At 36.7% G+C, this 26,497-nt stretch overlaps 3 protein-coding genes across 11 annotated transcripts; 2 read left to right on the top strand and 1 right to left on the bottom strand.

The window, feature by feature from the left end:
* Positions 1 to 1,407: 1,407 nt before the first annotated feature.
* LOC112291332 (long-chain-alcohol oxidase FAO4A) lies at positions 1,408 to 6,450 on the top strand. Of its 3 annotated transcripts, none has more exons than XM_024538569.3 (6): positions 1,408 to 1,784; positions 2,602 to 2,936; positions 3,944 to 4,222; positions 4,375 to 5,611; positions 5,732 to 5,980; positions 6,113 to 6,450. In XM_024538569.3, the coding sequence occupies exons 2-6, from the start codon at positions 2,661 to 2,663 to the stop codon at positions 6,406 to 6,408; spliced, it is 2,337 nt and encodes a 778-aa protein (XP_024394337.1). In that variant the 5' UTR covers positions 1,408 to 1,784; positions 2,602 to 2,660; the 3' UTR covers positions 6,409 to 6,450. The 3 variants fall into 3 exon arrangements, with proteins under 3 accessions (XP_024394337.1, XP_090111984.1, XP_090111983.1); XM_090255858.1 differs by lacking the exon at positions 1,408 to 1,784 and adding an exon at positions 1,825 to 1,877; XM_090255857.1 differs by lacking the exon at positions 1,408 to 1,784 and having other exon boundaries at positions 1,886 to 2,936.
* LOC112291334 (putative glucuronosyltransferase Os03g0107900) lies at positions 6,384 to 9,679 on the bottom strand. The gene is made up of 9 exons (XM_024538570.3): positions 9,249 to 9,679; positions 8,838 to 9,118; positions 8,507 to 8,653; positions 8,294 to 8,358; positions 8,085 to 8,154; positions 7,752 to 7,967; positions 7,486 to 7,629; positions 7,210 to 7,345; positions 6,384 to 7,010 (listed from the first exon to the last, which is right to left on the bottom strand). The coding sequence occupies exons 1-9, from the start codon at positions 9,358 to 9,360 to the stop codon at positions 6,748 to 6,750; spliced, it is 1,434 nt and encodes a 477-aa protein (XP_024394338.1). The 5' UTR covers positions 9,361 to 9,679; the 3' UTR covers positions 6,384 to 6,747.
* Positions 9,680 to 17,846: 8,167 nt separating this feature from the next.
* On the top strand, positions 17,847 to 22,429 carry LOC112291744 (pentatricopeptide repeat-containing protein At3g12770). 7 transcript variants are annotated; one of them, XM_090255856.1, is made up of 5 exons: positions 17,851 to 18,026; positions 18,190 to 18,272; positions 18,528 to 18,708; positions 18,925 to 21,677; positions 21,846 to 22,429. In XM_090255856.1, the coding sequence occupies exon 4, from the start codon at positions 18,960 to 18,962 to the stop codon at positions 21,459 to 21,461; it is 2,502 nt and encodes an 833-aa protein (XP_090111982.1). In that variant the 5' UTR covers positions 17,851 to 18,026; positions 18,190 to 18,272; positions 18,528 to 18,708; positions 18,925 to 18,959; the 3' UTR covers positions 21,462 to 21,677; positions 21,846 to 22,429. The 7 variants fall into 7 exon arrangements, with proteins under 7 accessions (XP_024395352.1, XP_024395357.1, XP_024395358.1 ...); XM_024539584.3 differs by having other exon boundaries at positions 17,847 to 18,026; positions 18,528 to 21,677; XM_024539589.3 differs by having other exon boundaries at positions 17,850 to 18,272; positions 18,528 to 19,354; positions 19,469 to 21,677.
* Positions 22,430 to 26,497: the final 4,068 nt, after the last annotated feature.

Here is a 26,497-nt window from a genome sequence, read left to right as displayed (position 1 = left end):
ATAATATATATATATATATATATATATATATATATTTTTTCTATTTTTCACAATAGTTGTATTATAATACAACAATGTTTAAAGTCAAATCTGCATCTATTAAGCTTCCACACAAAATATTATCAAATTTACTTACTTCTACTTACTTCTATTTTATTTCTTTAATCTAAGTAAATACATATGTCCATGATGACTAGTTGTCTATAAAGAGGTCATATGAAATGTAGCAATATTAATTGGGGATGTAGCATTAATAATTCTCTAAATTTATTTGTTAATAAATTAAAATAACTCCTACATAGTTGTATGCTGATCATATTATTTTTTTCAAATCAACATTAAGTATATTTATGTTTAACTATAATTTCTAGTTCACTGCTTTATCATTTTTAGAATAAGGAGCACTTCAAATTAAATAAATAAATAAAGACAGACTATTTCAAAATTTTATTCCTTCTAAGCATATTATATTTTTGCAAATGTGATCAAAATTTATTATGTGCTTGTTTCAATGTAGTAATCAACCACAATTTTTTATCATGAAAGTCAATGTTTAATATTGCTCCAAAGATATTCAATCAGAACATGCAAAGTCTTAATAAAATTTGCATGGATAAAATAATTATTGAGTGATTTTGAATGATACTAGTAAAAATACTGAATTCAATCACAAAAAAGAAAAAAAGAAAAAAAGATATGATGAGAGAGAAAAAAACAACAAAACAAGAAGAAGAAGGAAAAATTCAAAGATTTGATTCTTTTTTTCTTTTTCTTTTTTTTCAAAGTAAATTTTGACATACAAAATACAACAGCAAAAAGACAATAAAAAATAAAAAAAATAAAAGGGTATCAAACCTAGATCACACTGAAAGCAAAAATAGAAAACCCACAAGCATTACATGAGTGGAGTAAAGTAAAAAACATGATGCATGACACCTCCCCCATCAACAGAAAGCAGGATATTGCCCCCACATGGACTGCACTCCAATTCCACTCCATTCCAGTCCAACAATCAATTCATGCAAAACCAACTCTCTAATCCAAATCAACCATTCATTACCACAAGATCATCAACCCCAATCCCAACCATTCAGCAACAGACCAATAAAGTCAAATTCTCCAAACACCACCCATCAGAAACACGAAACTGCAACAGAAACACCTGCTTTTATAAAATGCATGCATACTATGATTTTGCATGGTGGAATCATACATGGTGGAATCATGCCCAGCACTATCACCATCCAAGGAAAAAGGAAGATCTTGTGGGGAAAGTGTGAGAGTGAGTCACAGAGTTGACACAGAAAGGGAAGAAAACCAAAGGAGTAGCAGAGAGAGAGAGCGTAAGAGGGGGTGAGGGAAGGTGAGAGAGTGAGGAAAGGGGAAGGGGAAGGTGAAGTTGGAGTGGCGATAGGTCGTGCCAGCGCGAAGTAACACGAGTTTTCATCGTGGATTGTGAGTCGGGATGAGCAGAAGAAGCTAAACGTGGCTACAGAGGCAAGCCCATGTCACAATGCGGCTGCGTGACAGCCACGACGGTCATCCCTGTGGAATAATGCACCCCTCTGTGCAGTAGGGCATTAATTCCAGTAGGTTTGTTGGTTGCACAACTTGTGTACTGAATGGTTGCGACTCACCGCTCGTCATTCATACAACTTGCGACCGAAAGATCAAAATAAACGACAAAATAAAAAATAAAAACATATTGGACAAAGAGAGAAGGTCTGGGTTTGGGAAGCGGAGTCCGCGCCTTGTCGCATGTGGCCAGTGGTCATGAGTCAGAGGTAAGTCGCTTCGGAAGTGTTTACAGTCCAAGCATGCGTCGCGGTTTCTCAGGTTCCGCGATTGACAAGGTTCAATCGATTGAAGGGATTCAGGTATTGGTGTGTGTTTTGTGCTGGGATAGGCGCAAGTCGCGACTTCGCTACTACATTCTGACATTGCCTGTGGGTTGTCGATTTGGTTCCCGCGTCGGTGTGGAACTGCACCGGAGTGTGCGATTCCGTAAGCTTCCGTGACAAGTGTTGCCGTGCAGTTTGTAATTTGGTCCAGTTCGTTGCACCTGCAACTAGTTCCGAAAATTCCGAGCATGCTGACAACAGTGCTCACGCTATCCGAGGCGATTCCTCTCGGTCGACTAGTGCAACCCATTCAGTTGTGTGTGAAAACCTCACAAGCTCCGATCAGCATTGTTATCCTAGATCTCTAACCTAGCACCTTCCAGCTAGATTGGATATGCTATGTATACCATTTCCGGCGAGGTTTTTGTCTTTTTCCTGCAGTAAACCTCTATCTTGACTCAGCTCTATATTTTCGTGGATTGATATAAAGCTAAGTTCGCTTGGCGTCTAGATTTAAGATTTAAAGTCGCCTAGATATGTTAAACGTTCTAAAAGTTTACACACCGTTATTTGTATTCTATCATGTGCCGTGAAAACTGGTCTTCCTCGTGATTGTGATTCTTCCTATTTTTAGCAAATAAATCGGCCACCCACATGTCTGAATGAGGAAGGGATTGTTTAGCGACACTGAATAGCGACTCCTTATTTTAGTGAGCAGATTCCTTCATGCTTCAGCATTCTCAGGTTGCGTAGATATCAGACGTACTGCGCAGAAGTGAGCAACTTTTTGGTGCGCCTGGAGTGCGGAGTCCGCAAGAGATGGGAATTGGTAATGGCGCCGGGATTGATGAGAAAAAGATAGCCAAGCTAGTACTTCACGCTCACCCCTCGCTTTTAAGATGGGCGCCTCCTTGCAAACACAACTTCACTCCAGCTCAATTCGAAGCTCTGAAAGCGGTTTGCGATACCATTGTACCCTCTCTGCCTCCGCCTTTCAAAGACGGTGAAGCATTCGAGCTTATGCGAGGAGTGACGGCGGAGGATGTCGCGAGGTTTTACGAAGCGAACGCTTCAGATGAGGGAGTAGCTGAAGTTGTACGTTTTCTTAACTGCATGTATTGCGTGTTCCCTCCTCCATAGTTTTAGCTAATTTGATTTGTGCACTCAATTGCGGAAGTTCTGCATCTGGTCCTGCGTGTAAAATTTCCTGTGGAACGTGTTGATTGAAGTCACAATTCCCCAACGCCCCTTTCTAGGTTTTGCTAAAACCTGGATTTCCCGAAGCATGGTCATAACCAGCTCCTCTTGTGCTTGTCGCCGCATATTAGAAATCCATGATACAGATTCCATGCCATACAAGTACTTTTGAAGTGCGTAAATGGTTTCGGTTTCAGGGAAGTGGAGTAAGTCGTCGGGATTTCGCTCTTATAACTGGTTCTTCTCGGTGTTTGGCTCTGCAGTACACCCTCAATATGCGTGACGTTGCATATGTACAGCTTGTCTACCATGTGGCATAGCCTAGTCATGGGTTTTTTTGGCAGGTTGTAGTCTATGATTTCTAGGTAGGTTGTTGAGGAGCGCGTGTTAATGCAGGGTGATCAAATCAAATACGCAGCCTCTATAATTTTGAAACTCTTGGACCTCGTGAAGTCGGATGGGACTCGATTCAAAGTCTCGGTCTAAATTTTATTTGGACTGAACCCGTCGATTCAGGATTTAACTGGGTACAGTAGCAACAGTGATGTCTGACACCGTTTGATTGTCGCAAATTACCAATACAGTAGTAAGTTGCACATTGCATCAGATTGTTAATTCGTAGTCTGAACAGGTTGTATACCAGCAGAGCTGTGCCCGCATTTATCATAATGGAAGTTTCCCTCGGCATTTTGATTAAGCTTTAGACAAGCATCCATCATCTAAATCTGTAACAGCAGCACGTTTCGAGGATCCTGGTTCTTACACATTGTTATGTTGGCAATTTAGAAACTGCGAACATCACAAATACGGATAAACTGACTTGAATCGATCATAAAGACTGCCTCGAAATTGTGTAGTGCGCAATAAAGATTGAGGGATTGACGTACCTTGTGTGATTGATGCAGGTAGCTGCTTCTCTGGAGGTTTTGGTAAGACCCGTGGTATTGAAGACTATGCTACAGGTTCTAAGCCTTCTCAGTACAGGGTGGGGTACTGCTTTGCTTGCCGTCGTGGGGAGGGTGAACATCCTCACTTTCAAGTATCCCGTATTCAGAAAGTTTTCACGTCTGCCGCTCAGAGACCAAGAAAAGGTGTTGCGGGGATGGTCGACCAGCCCTCTCCCTCAGTTCCGACTATTGTTCAAGGCCTTCAAGAGTGTGGGTGGATGGGCCTTTTACTCTAAGGTTTGCTTCAGGCGATTTTGGACTTGGAGATTGCCTTCTTTCAACGTTGCCACATTTGAGCAAAGTTTCACGTCACAGCCATTTTTTTTTATTAACAAAACATAACTTTTACTGTTAATTAATCCTAATACTCTACACATTTGCGTGATTAGGTTAATGAATACGGATATAATGTGTCCTGGAAGGCAATTGGGTACCCTGGTGTGGCTCCAGAGGTTAGAAATCGGACCGAGGCTGATTACAAGCAGCCCAGGCCACTCGGAGATGCTCACGTTGACGCCAAGGAAGCAGGGGCAGGGCTGAAGTCGATCCTTGCCAGTAAGGGCTTTGTTGTAGAAGAAGTTGAGAGCTTCAGATCGCAATCGGAGAAATTGGGCTTCTCGAAGAACGACAATGATGTTTATCTGCAGTGTGATGCGGTTGTTGTGGGTTCTGGATCTGGAGGCGGGGTAATGGCAGCTGCTCTTGCAAAACAAGGCTTCAAGGTTGTGGTCCTAGAGAAAGGCCAATACTTCGCTGCTCAAGATATGTCAACGTTAGAAGGGCCTACTCTACTAAATATGTTCGAGAAAATGGGAGCTATGGCCACCGATGACGGAGGAGTGGCCCTCATAGCCGGAAAGTCGGTGGGCGGAGGCACGACAATTAACTGGTCTGTGTCTTTGAAAACTCCTCAGAATGTGCGCGACGAGTGGGCTAATGAACATGGTTTGGATATGTTCAACAGTGAGAGATACGACAAGGCCACACAAGCAGTGTGCGACCGCATCTCGGTACAACCAAATGTTGATAAACACAGCATACAAAATATAATTTTGCGAGAAGGCTGCAAGAAACTAGGGTATCATCATGGAACATTGTCGAGAAACTGTGCCTCCGATCACTACTGTGGCTGGTGCACCTATGGTTGTCCTACTGGAAAGAAGCAGTCCACAGCTCAGACATGGCTGGTCGATGCTGTCAACACCGGCAATGCTTTGATTCTGTCAAATTGTACAGCAGACTATGTTTTCCATGGTGCCAACCCAGGTGGTGTTAAGGGAAGCAAAGCTCAGGGAGTAGCAGCCACTATTGTAGGTGGGCCTAATCGGGTATATATCAAGGCAAATGCAACGGTCGTGTCATGCGGGGCACTCATGACTCCTGTTCTGCTTCTCAAAAGTGGATTAAAAAATCCAAACATCGGAAAGTATCTTCGGTTGCATCCCGCTAGTACATGCTATGGCTACTTCCCTGAAGGAACTGGACCTGAGGGAAGGCCATACGAAGGAGGTATCATGACGGAATACGCGCCTGTGAATTTTAGGAAACCCACCGAGTATGGAGGTCTTCTCGAAACTGGAGTGTTTCATCCTGGAGCGTTTTCAGCATTCCACGCATGGGGCTCCGGTAATAAAATCCTTAGTATTCCGGGTTGAAGTCGATACTTGAGATGAGTGAGGTTCTTTTCTCTACCTCTGAGAATGTAATTGCGTTATAAATCATGACCTTGGAAGTGATTGAACACAGGTGCTGATAACAAGGAGCGTTTGCTGCGTCACGGCCGCACTTCACACATAACAGTCGTCGTCCGTGACAAAGGGTTTGGAACTGTGGAAATAGACAAAGGAAGAAACCCAAAAATCAGTTACAAAATGTCAAAATATGATCAGGAGACCACTGTGGCTGGCATGGTTCAAAGTTTGAGGGTGCTTGTAGCAGCTGGGGCTGTTGAAGTTGGCTCACAACAATTGGGTGCAGAGCGATTTAATGCGAAGGGTAAGTTTGCATCAACATTCCTAGCTGAAATCTAATTTTAGAAAAGTCTTACATTTAGACAGGTCGTGTCATTGTATGTCATGCCCCCGACTCCTGTTAAGACGTGGAACTGTGACTTGTGTTGCCTGGCAGGGGCATCTCCTTCGGATATCGAAGCCTATTTGAACAGGGTGGAGCGCCGAGGTGCAAGCGAAACCACAGCCCAGATAATTTCAGCTCACCAGCTAGGAAGTTGCCGAATGGGCACAAGCCCCTCTACCTCAGCAGCTGATCCAAGAGGGGAGATCTGGGAAGTAGAGGGCCTCTTTGTTGGAGATGGCAGTGTGCTGCCAACGGCACCAGGTGTTAACCCAATGGTGACAATTCAGTCTGTAGCATTTTGCACGGCAGAGCATATTGTGCAATATTTGAACAAGTTCAAAATTTAATTATATATAAATAAATAAATAAATACATGTTGAACTGTAAAACCTGCGTAGAAGAGGGATATGTATTATATTTAATGTTGTACTTTTATCAAAAGCTACATAACATGTTCGCCAATTGAGAAAGTTGTGACAACTTGTGGATGTTTCTGTGCCTATTCTGCAAGCTCGACTAAAATCAATGGACGATCAATTTTCTTTCGATCAGTTCCTGATTCTAGTTGGACTAGATCCTCTGTATAAATCAAGTACATTAAAGGTAAAGTATTGCTATATCAACCACCAACACCTCAGCATTTATGTGTCCGACATTACCATGTTTTAGCACATTACTATTACCTGCTAGTTGTTTAAAGTCATCTTCAATTCGTTCGAATATGGCACAGGAAACGGTGGCGACCACTCGTGAAACTTCGCAAGGTCTCGGTTTACAATAGAAGCATTATGCAGCCAGAAAGTGTGATGATATTGATGAAATGCTCGAACTTTCCTTTGGAGTTCCCAGAGGATGCCGGTCATTGCAGTGCATCCTTCACTATCAGGGGCATAAGTGAATAAACATCGAATATTGCGGCCAAGCACCAGCATACGCTCAATCTCAAACTCTGCAAACAACACCAAAAGTAAAGATTTATATGTAAGTACAGAGCCTCATCTTTGATATCAATTCTTATGTATTTAACCCAACCTTTATTACAGTATATGAAGTCCGACCACAAATGGCTCAAGAATAGAATACTTAGTTGAAGTCGGCCTAAATCTTCCGCTTCGCAAGTTGGAAGGGGTGTGGGTCCAAGAATATACCAGGAATGGAACGGAGATATCTAAGAAGCTCCTCATTTGTGCGGCTGCTAGGCCACTTTATGGAAAAACCACTATAGTCGAGCACATTCTGATATGGCAGCTCAATCTCATCCGACAATATCACCGGAACACATTCCTGCAACAAAAGAGCACTTCAACTTTATTTTGAAAGATTGGTTTGATAATCACGAAGAATTACATGAAACGCAACAATTCAAACCACCAGCTTAGAATCGCCATTCATCGATTAATAGCTACCAGGAATAGTAGATTTACCACGAAAAAGGCTTCGTAAAAGCGGAGAGTCCACGAGGATTCACCGCGCGGAGCTAGGCAGAACTTGGCATTTCGAAGGCGATTGTAGTACTCAATCCGTCCCAGTTTTGCTGAACCTTGAAACGCCAGCTCAGGTGCATCCAACTGTACAAAATCCCAACGTTTAGGTTTACGGGTTAGGCTAAACCCCTTCCTCTGAAGCTTCTGGTCATCCTTAATTTGAGATTTTCAAAGATTTCAGTGGAAGGGAAGGAAAATAAGGAAACCTCAGCAGGAAACTGCTTGGCGAGCTCAATGAGCTGGAGCCGGCCCTTCTTGCCCTGCGCTCGTCCCAAGTAATTGGCCACATACTTCCGCTTCGACAATGGTAAAGGAGACGTGGCTGAATTTGAAGGATGGTTTATGATGTCAACATTTCCAGGTATGATAATATCCTTCCATGTGTTGAATGAGCTGAAGGCCTTCTTGTCTGTCCTATCACCCTGCACACCAGTGGATCGCACTGACACGTTCTGAGATTAGGGCTACAGAAAATTTACATGAAATAGGCGTATGATGCGATTTCATCACGATAGGGATTAGAAATGAGAAAAGGCTACCTCTGGAGTGAGAAATATGGATCTATTGAGAAAATTAGGCCAGCCTTTCACTAAATGCGCTCCTGCTCCGCTGCATAAGCATACCACAACTAATCTAAGCCGTCTTCTTTCCTGGTTGAACTATGAAGCCTAAAATTCCTTCAATGAATGAAGTTTCCGAATAGCGGAAATCAACAGCTTATACTTGTATGATGGGGAAGCGCAAAAACCTTGGAAACACAAATATATGGTCCCGGCCACCTGAGCGATGGAAGTAAGGCATTTGCCTAAGAATCTGCAGAAAAGCAAGAAACATTGTGACTAGACAGGTTACTTTCAATGAATGTACTTTAAATACAAGCCAATAGAGAAAAAAAAGTATGTTTGTTCTGCGAATCATAGCTTACAACAAAAAATATATATATCACCAGTTCATCACTTACCTTAAGAAAGTGCTCATTGACTTCTTTCTCGTTCAAACCCCCAAATATTCGTACACATTTCACGTATACAGGAACGAAGAAAAAATTAGCCCGGCTTTTGTCCAATGTCCGGTACCTTGATTTCATCAGCAATTTGTGGATCTTCACCTAATAGCAAAGAAGAAACAGTCATCGATATTGCAAATGTATGTGGGCAAAGAGCGTTCACGCACTGTCACCACAGCTAGAATATCACTTCACATACAGCTTCTTCTTCTCCCGATTATTGGGGTAATGTTCCATAAATGGTAACCCACGACAAAACCAAGAGTGAACACCCAGAGGCAGGTACCTGAGTCCCCCATTGGCCCCTCACACAAGCTGAGGATGCAATTGAATGATCTCTGCCACTGAGAAGTTCACGCAATCCGTCAATCTCATCGACATCGTAGATGTAAATCTGCAAATTGAGTCGTGAGCCATAACCACGCTCTGGCCATCTAAACCCCCCCCAAAAAAAATTGACCTCCCTGTGGTCTTCGCCGCAGCCACTACTTTCTTTAGACAATACGTCTCGGGAGCTCAAGTCGCAACGGCACGCCTGCTTTGGCACCTCGAGAGCGAATCTTGTACCTGGCTTGAAAGAACATATTTATCAACAACATAGAACAATTGCAGAAATCATGAAGTGGATATCACGTGAGCACAATCAAAACAGAACGATCATCAATTAATTTCGGAAGAATTAGGGCAAGAAACGTACAAGAATACGTGATAATTACAAGCACAGTCGCGACCACAAACTCCAACGGCCTGCAAAACCCTGCACCTGACGAGTTCCGGGGCTTGCCATTCCACATCGTTGCTTTCTGCATTTCCGATCGGGACTGAAATTCATTCCCCAAGTGCCATTGCTTCCCACTTCCTGAAATCCCCTCGACAAAACCACGCAGATTGAGGCGATTCACACCCAAGGGACATCAGATCGCTGCAGGAAACACGGTCTGCTCTGACATCGATAGCCTGATGCAACGACAATGCAACGCCGTCTATCGCTCCGACGATGGAAATTCTCGAGCACCTGAGAAATCATTACACCGACAGCCGACGGATTCCTCATCAGCGTCGACTCAATCGAGAAACTCAGCCAGGCATCCACAAGATTTTCTGATTGCTGCGACATCTGCACACACTCTGCCTCCTCGAAGCGAGGCGCTTCAGGCTTCGACTTTGTTGGCTCACCACACCACAACCACTTGGCTTTCACTTTTTACTTTTTCCTCTTCTTTTTTCTTTTTACTTTATCAGGAATCTGAAGTTTGGGTAAAGAAATGGGTGACGATGATTGGTTCATTTATATACAAACTCAAGTTCATTGGGAAAATAAGTGAATGGAAAGAAGTGAATAAAATATAAATAAAAAATAAAAAAAAGACAAGAGGTTGTATCACATTGTGACCTATTTTCCATGATATTGGTAGGAAATTAGTATTTTGTTATTTTCAAAATGACATAATAGTCAAAGGTTGGCAAAAGTTGCAATTAGTGTCATCATATGTGAAAATCAACCTAGGAACACATTAGGCATTTGATTGTGGAAGGGTTTAATCTTATGTTGAAGTTGGATTTACAACCTAAAGACAATGCATAAGGTGTTTAGAAACACTTTCTTAGCAATTTTAAATGACCTAATTAAGCTTCTAATATGCTAAGTATTCTTTATCAACCTTAAAAAAAATCTATAAAAATCTTGTTACACTCTAATGAACTCCAAATAAATCTTAAACAATTTTAAATAATCTTAGTTAAATCCTAAAGAAATTTTAATTAATCCTAAAGAAATCATCAAGGAATTATAAAGAAACCTTAAAGAAATTTTGAAGAAATCATTTAAAAATCTTCAAGAAATTATAAATAAATCTTAGTCTATTATAAAGAAATCTTAAATAAACCTTCTATCAAAACCTAACCAAACCTTAAGAAAACCCTATCAAACCTTAATCAAACCTTGAGTAGATTCTAAAGAAAATTTTAATTTTTAATAATTTTTAGTTTAATTGTTGATTTTGATTCAAATATTTTACACTTTTCAATCTATTAATTGATAACAAGCAAAAAAAAAAATAGAATAAAAATCAAAATTACAGATTCAATAAATAAAAATAAAAATGGACAAACTAATTTTATTGTAGTCTTTAAAATATATTTTTTTATAAAAAAAAATTAACTACATATATGCCTTGATTCATGAAAAATCGTTACACTTATGAATATTAAAAGTATGGCAATTTGGATTGAAATCAAATTAGTTCTAAATTATTTTTGAGTTATTTGCAAATTACTTCTAACTTACTTATATCATTTTTATTATGACAAGATTAAAGAAATTCTATAATTAAGAAAAGATAATAATAAAATAAATTAAAACTAAATCATCTAATGATCTATTATTTATGCTCAGACAAATATCTACACCTAAATAAAAAAACTATTATACAACAAAGAAAATCCAAAGTATTATCTTTAAAATCCAATATTAAGATATTTTACAACTTAGTATAACAATACTTACAATTATTATATACAAAGAAAATATAACCACTATACTAAAATAATAAGAAAAAAAATTTAAATCTCTAAAAATTAAGAAAATATAATATATAATTCCATCCATATAAATATGACTTGTCTATATATTCACCTATGAATGTAATTTTATGAAAACTATAAATATAAATAATGAAATTAACATAATACAAGAATATATAATCCATGCATATAAAAAAATTTGACAACACATCATTAATATTTTAATTTGCATAATAAAATGGCCATTGAATCAATACCATGAAGCAAATTCAATCTATAAGATTTTAAATAGCTACTTCAAAACTTTAAAATAAAAATTTTATAATTATATCAAAGTTATGAATATAGATTTTAAAAAACGGACTTACTTAAATTTGAACATCACTTTTTAATACTACTATTACTTGATTCAATTATAAATATATTAAAAATAATCCATTCTTATTTCTTATCTCTTATTACTTATTCAACTATGCTAAAAACACTATCATTCACCTTTTGTAAGAAATGTAATATTAGAATCACTTAGAGATATATTTCTAAATAAATGAAGTGGTATTGGTTATGCCCACTCTATCCCTATATACCTTAAATAAGCAATACACTTGATAAGATATGTATCAAAAGAAGGTCCATCAACTATAATTATTATAATTAATCAAGATACAAATTGGTATTATAATACTACTACAGACACCACAAAATTCAAAGATACATATATTATATCATGCTACTTATCTAATATATTAAATTACTATAAACCTTCAATACTACTTAAAATAAATAAATCCAAAATAGACCTTCAAGCAATATAAATACTATGTGTAGACCACAAAAATAACACAATACACAACTTCAATATATTATTAAGATTTGCGGCTATATCAATCTCATGTGATATATCAATATATTTCATATGAAATGTACTATCCATACCACTGCATATTAAAGTTAAAAACATAAAAGAACTAAAATAATCTTATATATCTTATCTATCCAAATAATATTAATACTCCACCTTCTCTCTTATCAAACTATAAAAAAAAATTCTTCTTTAAAATTTCTTCTAAAGTATAGTTACTACATCAATGAATAATTCTATCTCTCAAAAATATTTAGTGAAAACGTTTAGAAAGAAGAAATTGCTTCATACAAAATCTACAATTTAATATAAGACATACAAATTTTAAAATACCTCTTGAGACTATAAAATATCTTAGAGGTAAAAATAATGTCACTCTATACTTTATCCAATTTAATATAAGAGATTATTAAGATGAATTAATACACATATTTATAAAAAATAAAAAATAAAAAATAAATAAAACTCCATATATAATATCAATACTCAAATTAAACATCCAACATCATACAACTATCATCTATACAAAATACTACTCTCTAAAATAATTAGTATGCTATAATAAAGAATATAATTTTAATTTATATATAAAGTTCTAAAATAATTATTATGCTATAATAAAGAATATAATTTTAATTTATATATAAAATAAGAGTCCATGCAAACATAGATTATAACAAAGTGGCAAATATACCTACCAAAAAAAGTTGCAACAAACAAAATCTACTACCATTCTTTCTATACAAACATACATACTATACACCTTATTTATTTGATAGAGATAGATAGATAGAAATGCAACAATTATTTTAGAAAGTCTCCATGAGAAATTGTTAATGCTACTTAATGAAACATGTTGATGAAAATTTTGTAAAAGAATTAGCAAAAAACTTTTCAAATGCTAATAAATAGATAAGAAATCAAAATATAGACAATATTATTTTTAATAAATTTGAAAAAAATCCACAAATCATTAATGTTAGAAAAAATATTCTTCTTTAGCATTAAAAGATATTCAAACATTAACCATTTAATATGTAATATTAATAAAATTGATACCTAAAAACTTATCCTATTCAATTTTAGATAAATCACTAGCCTCATTTCTACTATTAAGATGATATATACTAATGAATCTCAACAAATTTAATAATCATCTTTCCAACAACACAATTCTAGAATGATCATTACTATATACTTCTTTCATACAAAGATATTATTGTAATCTAAGACTTAGACCAAAATATTGAAGAAAAGAAGTCTAAAACCTACAAACACTTAGCATCAGAAGGTTTGCACACAAAGAGAAGTGTGGAATAAGATGACTCTTACTTCCAACACCCTTTACTTATAGATGGTGGTTGCTAACCAATGAGGCAACTTCCATCCTTTTGATACTTCATTTATTTCTACTTCATCCAACTAAATTCTAAGTTCTTTCTTAATTTAGTTGCCACATACAAATCCCAACTACCACCATAGTAACTTCGTTTAACTCTTTGCTGCCTTTAGAATATTAGCAACATACTATGCTTAATTTCTATGTGGTTGTAACTAAGCAAGTACTTATTGATCTTCAACACTATTACTTTGTTAATTTTCAAAAGACTTTCAATCTTAATTTTTGTATCAACTTGTAATGTCTATCCTTCAATAATGCCTTTGTAAGCATATCAGCAAGCATTTTACTTGTACCACAATACTTTATACCTATTATTCCATTTTCAATCTTCTTTCATATAAAATGATATTGAATATCAATGTGTTTGGTTTTTGAATGTTATTTTGTGTTCTTGGCAAATACAAGACATCCTTGATTGTCACACATAATTAGAGTTGTTACTAATTGCACTAGTCTAATGTCTTTTAAAAATTGCCTTATCCAACACGTCTCTATTGCACAATGATTTGCTGCCATGTACTTTGCCTCTATCGTTGATCTTGCAATAGTAGGTTGTCTCTTGCAATTCCATGAAATAGCTCCTACTCCAATGAAGAAGACATATCCCATTGTGGATCTTCTATCATTTGCATCTTTTTTTAGTCCTAAATATCCACTTACAATCAACACTAGATTGATTTGCTGGAAGAGGTATCAATTCCCATGTATTATTGTCCATAAGAGATTGATACTCTTCTTTCATAGCCTTCTCCCACTTGATTGCATCTTAGGACTTTAATGTATCATACAAAGATAACGGATCAGCAAGAAGAACAACATTTGCATGTTCTTTACTTATTTGAAGAAAGATGTGATCCTTCCACCATTCACCATGTTGCCTTTTTTCTTTCAAAAGATATCTCCTTTCATTTATAGAAGAAGATTCACCTTGTTGCACCCTATGTTCCTTTTCAACCTTCTTTTCTCTTAAATCTTGTTGTTTTTCAGTCAATGGATGGTACTCCTCATCATCAACATCATCATTATAATCTTTAATATCTTCATTTCCTTCATTGTTGTTTCTAGCAATTATAGGAGCTTTCATCTTTTCAATCTTCTTTGGCTTTTCATCTTCATCATCTTCATTATCTTCATGTTCTTGTTTTTTTGCTCAATTCAAAGATGTATCCACAAATACATCATTACTTCCACTTCGACACATTTTAAAGTACTTATAAGTACTCTTGTGCTCCAAAAACTCAACATCACGACTTTTGATGATTTTTTTGGTTTCCAAGTACATTAATCTATATGCCTTAGTACCTTCACAATAATCAAGAAACACACACTTTGTACCTTTTGCATCAAGTTTGGACCTCATACAATTTGGTGTTTTTGCATATGCAATACAACCAAAGATCCTTACATAGAAAATGCAAGTCTGTCTCATACTCCAAGCTTCTTGTGGTGTCATTCATGTAAGAGCACTTGTTGGATATCTATTTCTTGTATATACTGTATTCACTACAGCTTCCGTCCATAACTCATAACCAAGGTTTTGAGTATGAAGCATGCTCCTTACTATCTCTACAATGGTTCAATTTATCCTTTCAGAAACACCATTTTGTTGTGGAATGTATGGAGTTGTGGTTTGTCTAGCAATTCCTTCATTCTTTATATAAACATCAAATTGCTTAGACATATACTCACCTCCATTGTCTGTATGCAATACATTGATCTTGCATTCACTTTGTTTCTCAATAAGTGCTATAAACTCCATAAACCTCCAAAAGCATTTACTCTTGGCTTTAAAAATATAGATCCAAAACTTTCTTGAATAATCATCAATGAAAGTGAGAAAATACCTTGATCCTCCAATATTTGTATTCTTCATAGATCTATATACATCAGAATAGACAGTCTCCAGCAACTTGGTAGTACATATTGCTACATTACTTGGAAATGAGGCCTTTTGTTGTTTGCCTTGTATGCATCATTCGTATGCAAGTTGTTTTATATTTTAGCTTGTATTGCAAAGATATAAGCTACTTACTATAGACTTAAATTCTCTCATGTTCTTCACATTCAAATGGCTAAGGCAATGATGCCATATATTCAACTTGTCCTAGTTTGATGTAAACTCAGCAAATGCGGCTACTTCGACTCCATTCACCTTCTTATAAATGAAATAGTAAAAAATTTCCTCTCTAAAGGCTTTGAAGACCTTGTCACAATTAAGCTTAATAGACTCCAATGCCACAATAAGGTAGTTGTAGGATTTTGGAAGGCTCATCAGCAAAGTTATGACAATATCACTTTCTTCTTAAGGCTTGTCAACAATTACTTGTTTATTTGTAAGAGCCTTTACCTTATTGAGATGAGCCATGAGGTCTTCACCTTCTTCTATATTGCAAGTGAAAAACTTCCTTCTTATATAGATGATGTTGGGTAAGTTCTTCCTCTTATAGATATTGCAAAGAGTCTTCCATACTTCCTTTCTAAGAGATAATATGGGAGAAGTTGGCTTCATCTACATTGGTTGCAAACAATCCAAAAGCCTTCTTTTCATGACTTTTGAACTCCTTTTCTTCTTCATATCAGCATCTATGTTTGGAGCCTCTTCAATTTCATCTACAATATCCCAAAGATCCAAAGACACCAACAAAAGCTCCATTTTTACCTTCCAATAGTAGAAATTCTCACCTTTGAACTTCTCAATTATTCTCAATCTTTCACCCTCACTTGAAGCCATATTGAAGGGAGAGATTTATTAAAAAAGATTCAAAGAAGTCCTAATGCTTTTAAAATTAGGAAGAAAGTATTACTACCTTAGAATCACAGAATCCTTCTTTGTGAACAAACTAGTATTCTTATTCTCAAAAACACTCTCAACTTCACTTTTAAGACATCTCACAAGTCTAATGACCTATCTAAATGTCTCAAATCTGATTTACCACTCAAATATCACTTTTATGCTCACAAATCACCTCTATACACCATAAGAGGCTTTTTAATTATAATCAACATCTTTAGGACATGAAATTATAAAGTTAGACAACCAAGGATCTATCTCAGCAAAAATACAATGCAAGTATTGTATAACTTTGCTTTAAGGTGAAAAATCAAACACCAACATCAAAATGCTCTTAACCACAAGTAAGAATAACCAAGATCTAAATCTACATCTGAATATGGAAGTTAGATACTTCTAAACCCTAACATAAGCAACAACAACTTGATCTATTCCACACATCAACAACTACTTCAAAGAACTTCAAAACACTCAAGCAAATGTGTGTAGGTCCATAACCTATTGAAGAAAAGAAGTCTAAAAGCTACAAACACTTAGCATCAGCAAGGTTTCTACACAATGAGAAGTGTGGAGTAAGATGACTCTTACTTCCAACACCCTTTACTTATAGGTAGTGGTTACTAACTAACAAGGCAATTTCCATCCTTTTGATATTACATTCATTTCTACTTCATCCAACTAAATCCTAGATTCTTTCTTAATCTAGCCACCACCTACAAATCCTAGCTGCCACTATAATAACTTCTTTTAACTCTTTGCTGCCTTTTTACTATTAGCAATATACTATGTTTAATCTCTATGTGGTTGTAACTAAGCAAATACTTGCTAATCTTCAGCACAAACATCTTATACTTAATTGGATAACCTCACTATAGTTTCTTACTAAATGACTTACTTTCAAAAATCATAGTATAATTCATTAAATTTACCTACATCAATAAAAAATTTCTTTCCAAATCAATTTAAAGAAAAAATTGACAAATATCAATCTTTAATTGTTAACATTAAAAATAAAAACTATGCAATAGCTCCAAACATGGTTTTTTTAGCTTGTGGCACCACACACATTCTATTTATTAAAATCCTATAAGAAAACTTTTATATCAAAAAATCAATCATTAAAATAAGATCAATAAAAATTAATATTATTATAATATTAAATTATAATATTATTACATTAATATTATTAAGTGTCTCATCCACATTATTCTTCATTAAAGGAGAATATAAAATAATCAAGCAATACCAATCCATACTAATCTGTAGATTTGCACACTGTTTTTTATCTTCTCTTTCATCTCTAAAAATGGCCTTCTGTTGAAAGAAGAAATTATCTTTGCTTTCTAATCCTTGGCTTTTGTTTAAGACTTAGGGATAAAGAAAAATTGGCACTTTATTTATAAAGAACTTTTAAGGACCTTTTTCTTCTTCTTCTTCTTCTTCTTCTTCTTTTTCATCACTTTTAATTTTTCAAACCATTGTTTGTACAAGTCATTAAAAATTTGATTAGGTAATTTATGTTTTGTTTGATATAAATTACTCTGTAATATAAGAATCACATTGCATAAGTATAACTAAGTGACAACATATAAGAATGCTTAATTTGATGAACATTAAAAAATTTCTATGTTCACAATTAATGTAAATGCAAATAAATATATCAATGTGGGTATAACACTGACTAGAGTGTAAAAAAAGGAGAGCATTTGGAAAGCAAATCCTGTTGAGTTGTTGAGTGCCGCGGCGTGTGGATCACAAGAGCAAATATTTTGCTTGATCTTGTGCGGAAGAAGGGAATGGGAGACTTGGGTGCGAGAGAATGGCTATCGCCTTGAGGATGAGACACCAGGACGAGGCAGTGCACGATTCATAGAATAAACAAACAGTAATTGATATGGTATTTGATTCCGAATACGGGGTTTGTTAGTGCATCTTTGTTAGTTTAGCTGATTGCGCATAAGCAGCAACAATCTTTCTTTACCTCTGAAACGACGAAGTACATTTTGTAGCTTCGTTTTGAACCTACAAAGCCCTTATTTGTATCAATCCCGCCAGCGCAGTGTGTGCAGATATGGTGAATGCCGCGTTTGTCGTTTGGTGGAGAGCTCGCAGCGCGATGTTAGAAGCTTGCCGCAATTTTGAGGTAATTTTCAGTCTGTTGACGTCCTTGCAGTTGACTTTCTTCCTTTGCGTTGTAGTTTGAGGTTTTATGGGTGATTGAGCATGTCCCGCGCTCTGTTAGTCTATGGGAAAGAGCTGCGCGTCTTTACTTGTGAAATTTTGAAATGGAGAAGTATCGTGATGGGTAGTCGAAGAATGGCGATCTTTATGGGTTGAGTTCCTATGATCCAAACTGTTAGGTTAATTCACATCCCTGCGCGCTCTGTTTCTTGAACAGGGTTTTGGTTGCCTGATTGCCGGACCAGTGGCCACGATGGGTCTCCAGTGCAATGCCTTCAACCTCATTAACGAAGCCCTAAATCTGGGACTGGAGGCGTAAGGCTACGCGTGAGAACCCTTGCATTTGATCGGGTTTCCGCAGCGCAAGAGAGCTTCAAGACATTTTTTTTCCTTTCAAGGTATAGCTCTGCGGTTGAATTTTGTGGTAATTTCCCATCTAGGATTCCTACACCACCTTGAATATCAACTTTTTGGCGATGGCCAAATTGCGCAGACCCATCAAAATTAACAACGGTGTTCAATGGGTTGAGGTCTATCAGTCAGCATGTGCAATGTTCCTGGGCTTTTATGTTCTAAACAGCGGCGTCAGGGATCGTTTATTGACTCCGCTGAAGATGCTTTTGGTGGTCTAGAAAATCTACACGGCATAATGCGGGTGTCAACTCGCATCGCAGCTAATATCGCAGTTGTTAGGAGGAGATGGTTTGGGTCTCTTCAACTGCCTGTTCCAAGTGCAAGGTTTCGGAGCACCTTTACTCGACGGGTTGGAGCAAATGATGTTTTGCAAAGACTGGGTGAAGGTGGCAATCATATAGATTCCCGAACCTATGTGAAACTCTTCCAGCGGTGCACGGAGCTGCGAGACGCAGCGTTAGGCAAGCAGGTTCGTGATCATATCATTCAAGGTGGACGGCAGCTGAACATTTACGAACTCAACACCCTCATCAAATTGTACTCCATTTGTGGGAATGTGACAGAGGCGAGGCAGATTTTCGACAGCGTTGAGAATAAGACAGTAGTCACGTGGAACGCATTAATTGCAGGGTACGCTCAGGTCGGTCATGTCAAGGAAGCCTTTGCCCTGTTTCGTCAAATGGTTGACGAAGGTCTGGAGCCTAGCATCATCACGTTTCTAAGTGTTCTGGATGCTTGTTCCAGCCCAGCAGGTTTGAATTGGGGTAAAGAAGTTCACGCGCAAGTCGTAACCGCTGGCTTTGTGTCGGATTTCCGCATCGGAACTGCGCTTGTGAGTATGTATGTCAAGGGGGGAAGTATGGACGATGCCCGCCAAGTTTTTGACGGATTGCACATACGAGATGTTAGTACATTCAATGTGATGGTCGGAGGGTATGCCAAGAGCGGTGATTGGGAGAAGGCTTTTGAATTGTTCTACAGGATGCAACAAGTAGGTTTGAAACCAAACAAAATTTCATTCTTGAGCATCTTAGATGGGTGTTGGACCCCTGAAGCTTTAGCGTGGGGGAAGGCAGTCCATGCTCAATGCATGAACGCAGGACTTGTGGATGATATTCGCGTTGCGACCTCTCTCATCCGCATGTACACGACTTGCGGCAGTATTGAGGGCGCACGTAGAGTTTTCGATAATATGAAAGTTCGTGATGTTGTATCGTGGACAGTCATGATCGAGGGATACGCTGAGAATGGTAATATTGAGGATGCTTTCGGTCTCTTCGCCACAATGCAAGAAGAAGGCATTCAGCCTGACAGAATTACGTACATGCACATTATGAACGCATGTGCAATTTCTGCAAATTTGAACCATGCGAGGGAGATTCATTCCCAGGTAGACATTGCCGGGTTTGGGACTGATCTTCTTGTGAGCACCGCTCTCGTTCATATGTATGCCAAGTGTGGTGCTATCAAGGACGCACGTCAAGTCTTCGATGCCATGCCGAGACGAGATGTTGTGTCATGGAGTGCTATGATCGGGGCTTACGTTGAGAATGGTTACGGTACAGAGGCCTTCGAGACTTTTCATCTAATGAAACGTAGTAATATAGAGCCGGATGGGGTTACGTACATCAATCTCTTGAATGCCTGTGGGCATCTAGGAGCATTGGATGTGGGTATGGAGATTTACACTCAAGCGATAAAAGCAGATTTAGTATCCCATGTCCCTTTAGGAAATGCTTTGATCATCATGAACGCCAAGCATGGCAGCGTTGAACGCGCTCGTTACATTTTTGACACTATGGTTAGACGAGACGTTATTACGTGGAATGCAATGATCGGAGGATACTCGCTACATGGGAACGCACGAGAAGCGCTATATCTCTTCGATCGAATGTTGAAAGAAAGGTTCAGGCCAAATTCGGTGACGTTCGTTGGCGTGCTGTCTGCGTGCAGCCGCGCAGGATTTGTCGACGAGGGCCGCCGATTCTTCACTTACTTACTTGAAGGTCGCGGGATTGTGCCCACAGTAAAGCTTTATGGCTGCATGGTGGACCTCCTTGGACGTGCAGGAGAGTTGGACGAAGCAGAGCTGCTGATCAAAAGTATGCCAGTAAAACCAACTTCTTCAATCTGGAGTAGTTTGCTGGTTGCTTGCAGGATTCATGGGAATTTAGATGTAGCGGAGCGCGCTGCTGAGAGGTGTCTCATGATTGATCCATATGATGGTGCAGTCTATGTGCAGCTCTCACACATGTATGCTGCGGCTGGTATGTGGGAAAATGTTGCGAAAGTGAGGAAAGTGATGGAGAGCAGGGGTATTAGGAAGGAGCAGGGTTGTACGTGGATCGAGGTCGCGGGGAAGGTACACACTTTTGTTGTAGAAGATAGATCACACCCTCTAGTGGGAGAAATTTATGCCGAGCTAGCGAGATTGATGAACGCTATCAAAAGAGAAGGCTACATCCCAATTACTCAAAATGTGTTGCACGATGTGGGTGAGCAGCAGAAGGAAGAAGCCATCAGCTACCATAGTGAGAAGCTGGCCATTGCGTATGGGGTACTCAGTTTACCCTCTGGTACCCCAATCCGTATCTACAAGAATTTACGTGTGTGTAGTGATTGTCATTCTGCCTCCAAATTTATTTCCAAGGTCACTGGTCGAGAGATAATTGCACGGGATGCTAGTCGCTTTCATCACTTCAAGGATGGCGTGTGCTCTTGCGGCGATTACTGGTGAAGGCAAATATCGCCCTAACAGTATCCGTGACGTTTAAGTCACCGATTGAATATTTTTTCGACTTGAACTAGCTAGAGAGGGTCCAATTTTCAAATTGGCAATGTTACAGGTTTCTCGCTCAGCATCAAATTCACGAGGTGAACTTGAGTTCAATAGCCTTTCAGTCCCTTTGGTATCCATCATATGACATTTGTGGAAACTTCTAGCAGCCTGCAGGTACTGTATCGTTTCTCATTCCTGTATGCATTGCTCACGTGTATTCTGGACTCTTTGACGTGTGCATTCCTTATCTTTAGTAACACTACTCTGTCTGTTTCTGTAAAGGTGTCTTTCCTCGGCTTTGCTGTAAGTGTTATTGAATCGATATTTTCATTATATGTGCAGCCATTATTTTTGCGAACAGTACAAACTGGTGTTGGTAGATTCGTCGCGGATAAGGAAGCCACACGTCAGATGCTATAGCCTTTGATTACGCATTCTCCGTGGACACTACGTAAGATTTACTACACACGGTTAGGTAGAATTTGTTCACCATGGAACTATTCAGTTACCTATCATAATGGTCCATTTTTTATTCACTAGGGTGATGGTTGGCGGTTGAAACCTGGGGGAAGGACATGCATGGGATCTAATGGACGATCTTTTCTCCTTGTCCTGACTCGTGGACGTTGTCTTTACATCGGCTTACTTCCTAAGGTGGCAGTGTATCCATCATCAAGCTGGAACTTAGAATGAAAATCCGGTCGATTACTTGAGTCAGAGTCTCAAAAGAATTTAGCGAGTCCCAGATCTTCTTTCAAGTAGGTTGGAGTTGACTCTGCAGTATGACCCTTCTTGTCAATATCTGGTACTACGCAGTGAAACTGAATACATTTGCTGCGTTGGTTTGCCCTACAAATCATCATGTCATCATGCCTGACTTTTATTAGAGTAGCAACAAGAGGTTTCCTTCACCGAGGTTTCATCAAGAGGTTATCATATTAATATTTGGTGAAAGATGTAAATATATGTATATGTGTGTATGTGTATACATATCTATTTTTATTAGACACAAGTTTACATGGGGTACACTTACAGATATTTACAATTACAGATATTTACGAAGTTGAAGAAATATTCAAATGGAGTGCACATAGAAATGTAAAGGTTTTCAAATTAAGAATAAAGTTTAGAAGAGATTTGCATATCTTGTCTTTTACTTTATTTTTTTACTTGTAAACTACAAAGCTAATGATAGTACAAAACTTTAATCAATATTAATTTACACTCTTGTTTGCAAAGTTTGGAGAATATTTGCCAAGAGTTTTAATGAGATGACTTTTTGCTTCTACATTATTGTTTTCAAAACGGGATTGAGAGTCTGGTCTTTGACGTCTCAAAGTAGAGCTTAATTGAGTAGCTCATGTCTCTTGCATAACAATTGGTAATCATATACTCAATCAAAGCAAGATCCATTAAGCAAAAGTCCAACAGTCTATGATTTGGACCTTGCAAGTAGCAGTGACACAGGCAAGGTCCTACTTCAAGTACAATTTGTCCATTTATAATGAGTCATGGGAGCGAGCTCACCCTTGTGGCAAAAGGCAGGAATCAACACTACCTCTATTATGGGTGTAGATAAAGATCTAACCTTGCCCTCTCTAATGAATGGATGTGGAGTAGAACGTTGACTTGCTCTTGTCTTCATATCACATTAAGTAGATATATAGTAAGTTTTTGCCAATTTAATAAATATATCCAAATAGGATCCAATTTGTTTTGAGTCTATATAAATTAATCTAACTCAAAAGAAATTCTTTATTTTTATTTGAAATTAGAATTTAAAATTATGATTCTAAACAAATTAAATTGAAATATATATATATATATATATATAATTTTTTTTAATATAACATATTTACTACACATGTTATATCAATATAAAGTATATGATAATAAATATTATATATAATATATTATATTATTATAAATATAATTTAAATTTAATCTATGTGTGTATATATATGTGTATATATATATATATATATATATATCTATATCATTGTACTAAATTAAATTAAATTATACTAAATTTATATTATATGTTTAATTTAGATTTTATATATTTAATATATATGGTTTTTTAAAGTAAATATTTATAAATACATAAATCTATGTATATTATTTTATATTACTTTTTTGAATTTATATATATATATATATATATATATATATATAAAAGTGATGATAAAAATTATAAAATATTATATTTACCAATCTATTTTATATTTTTTTACCTTCAAAATATTTTTTAAAGAAATTCTTTAATATTCTATAATAAAATTTAATACTATTATTATCTTAATTTTACATAAGGTAGTATTATGGACATCTATATTTAATATTATATTTACTTGGATAAATAATAATGAATAGATTTGAGTAGGAATAAATAAAAATTGATAATATAATATTGAATAGGTTTTTAGCAACTATGTAGCTTGCAAGTTTGACTTTACGAATGTTTGTAAGTTAAAAAATTTGATCAACAAGTTTGGCATGTGGCACATATGTTATAAACTTGCTTTAAAAGTTTAGTAGTGTGAAGGACATGATTCTAAAAGAAAGAGAATCCTCAATACACTCTTTTATCACTGAAGAGATTTAAAAAGTTACTCAAAAGTTGATATAATATTAACTAGAATGGCTATTGCCAAAAACAAGAAGACCAGAAAGTCTTGAAACAAGACTAAGACTAGAAAGGCGTTAACAAAAGTGAAGAAGGCTTCATTCTTATCTCAATATATACTATCTAACTAAGAGCTACATAGCAATGTCTTATAAAACCTCCAACATGTATTGACTTTGCTAGCCACATGTCTTATCTTACAGGGCAAGTTATCTATGTATGCGCCACGTAGTTGGCTTGTTCCACAAGCTACTACACAGAGATAACTTATTCTACAAGCTATGAATATATGATTAGCTTTTTGGCTAAGTTTCTAATCTACAAACACATCTAAAGTCAACCACATTTATGAAGCTTCTAGGAAGCTTTTCTAGAAGACTTTATGAAATTATTCTATATTTACCTACTTCTACTTAATCATATAAGTAACTATTGAGGTAAATATATATGTCTATGACATTACCTCCCCTTCTAGAGACGAGTTCTATGAGGATCAGTCTTCATATGTTGAGAAAGTCCAAGATGTGGCAAATTGTATTTGCTACATACTCCGATCTTTGCTCTCTTTGAAGATGGTTGATAGGTCCTCTCAAACATCTATAGTGTCCCATACTAGGGTGAGAAGACTATCCTATTATTTGATCATTGTTGAGGCCTTCATAACTTCCTTTAAATAAAATATTTAGAACATTGTCAAGAGTTCTTCCTACCTCTAATAAAATCACTAAACATCGGAAGTCTCTTCCAAGGTTGTGATACCAAACACGTTGTATCTTGCTATCTATTCCAAAAAAGATATTTCGTTCTTCAGGATCTTCATCTCGATTCTGTCATCTTGAAGGTTGTGACAATTGCAATGTCTTGTCTGGTAAGTCTACAAATAAAAGCTCTTGATTTGAATCTGCTAGTTGTTGGTACTCCATCTCATCACAAATACACAGAAGCTATAATGAAAGATAGAAGGGAGAATGTTATTTTCCTTTGATCTTATTTCTTTTATAGCAAAGGTTTGCTATTATTCATCTTGGTTTTGATAGATGTCGTTGATGAAAGACTTCAACTTTCTTTGCTACATTTGTAAGATTCTTTGATGGCTCCCATGTATGTTCACTAATATCATATCCGTACAAATGAATAAGATATTCCAACCTATTTCGGTGCCACCTTAAGTCTAAGACTTCTTCCACTTCAAACTTTTGGTTATTATCTACTTCTATAGGAGAAATATAGATAACTTTTGAATTTGTTTGGTTGTGATGTTGATTTACTTGCTTCTTTCAACTGAACAACTTCTTGCCGCAGACTCTGAACTTCTTCTATAGGCATAGGCATAGTACTTCTATGATTTACATTGAAAATACTTGAGATTTGTATTCTTAGAGTGTTGACAAGCTCATGAAGATCTGCCATAGTTGCAAATTTATTCTCACTTTCATAGAGAGAAGCATCTATAATCTTCCTTTGATAGATAACTCAAACAAATTCAAAAGTTAAATTAGAGGACGGTAATCTGCAACCTCTAAAAATAATTCCTACAAAGAGAGATAATCCACTCTCTTTAAGGAAAAGATCAATATTAGAAAATAAGTTTTTTTTGTTTAAAGGTGGGTAGTCCGCAACCTTTAAAATACAACAATAGAAGTGGAGTAATCCACTCACTTTTAAAATAAGACAAAAATAATATATTTGCACTCTTATCAAACTGTCAAGGACATGAATCTTAAAGAAAGAGAATCGTCAATATACTCTTCTATTACTAAAGAGAACTAGAAAGTCACTCAAAAGGTGATGTAATATTAACTAGAATGGCTATTGCCAAAAATAAGAAGACTAGAAAGTCTTGAAATAAGACTATATTGAAGATCAACAAGTACTTGCTTAGTTACAACCACATAAAGATTAAGCATAGTATGTTGCTAATAGTAAAAAGGTACCAAAGAGTTAAAGTAAGTTATTGTGGTGGCATCAAGGATTTAGTTAGATGAGGTAGAAATGGATGTAATATCAAAAGAATGGAAGTTGCCTCGTTGGTGAAGAAACCACCACCTATAAGTAAAGACTGTTGGAAGTAAGAATTATCTTTCTCCACACTTCTCTTAGACTATAATCCTTCCTGATGCTAAGTGTTTGTAGCTTTTAGACTTCTTTTCTTCAATAAAGTATGGGCCCTCTCACATTTGCTTAAGTAATTTTTGAAGTTCTTTGAAGTTGCTTTATAAGTGTGGAGTAGATCAAGTTGTTGTTACTGATGTTGGGCTTTGGAAGAACCTAACTTTCAGATTCAGATCTAGATCTAGATCATGGTTTGATCTTACTTGTGGTTAAGAGCATTTTGGTGTTAGTATCTTATTTTTCACTTATAGACAAA

The sequence above is a fragment of the Physcomitrium patens genome, chromosome 14 (genome assembly GCF_059467195.1).
Source record: "Physcomitrium patens ecotype Gransden chromosome 14, ASM5946719v1, whole genome shotgun sequence".
Taxonomy (NCBI): Eukaryota; Viridiplantae; Streptophyta; class Bryopsida; order Funariales; family Funariaceae; genus Physcomitrium; species Physcomitrium patens.
Note: the sequence above shows the minus strand (reverse complement) of the source record. Positions and strands in the feature narration are given on the sequence as shown.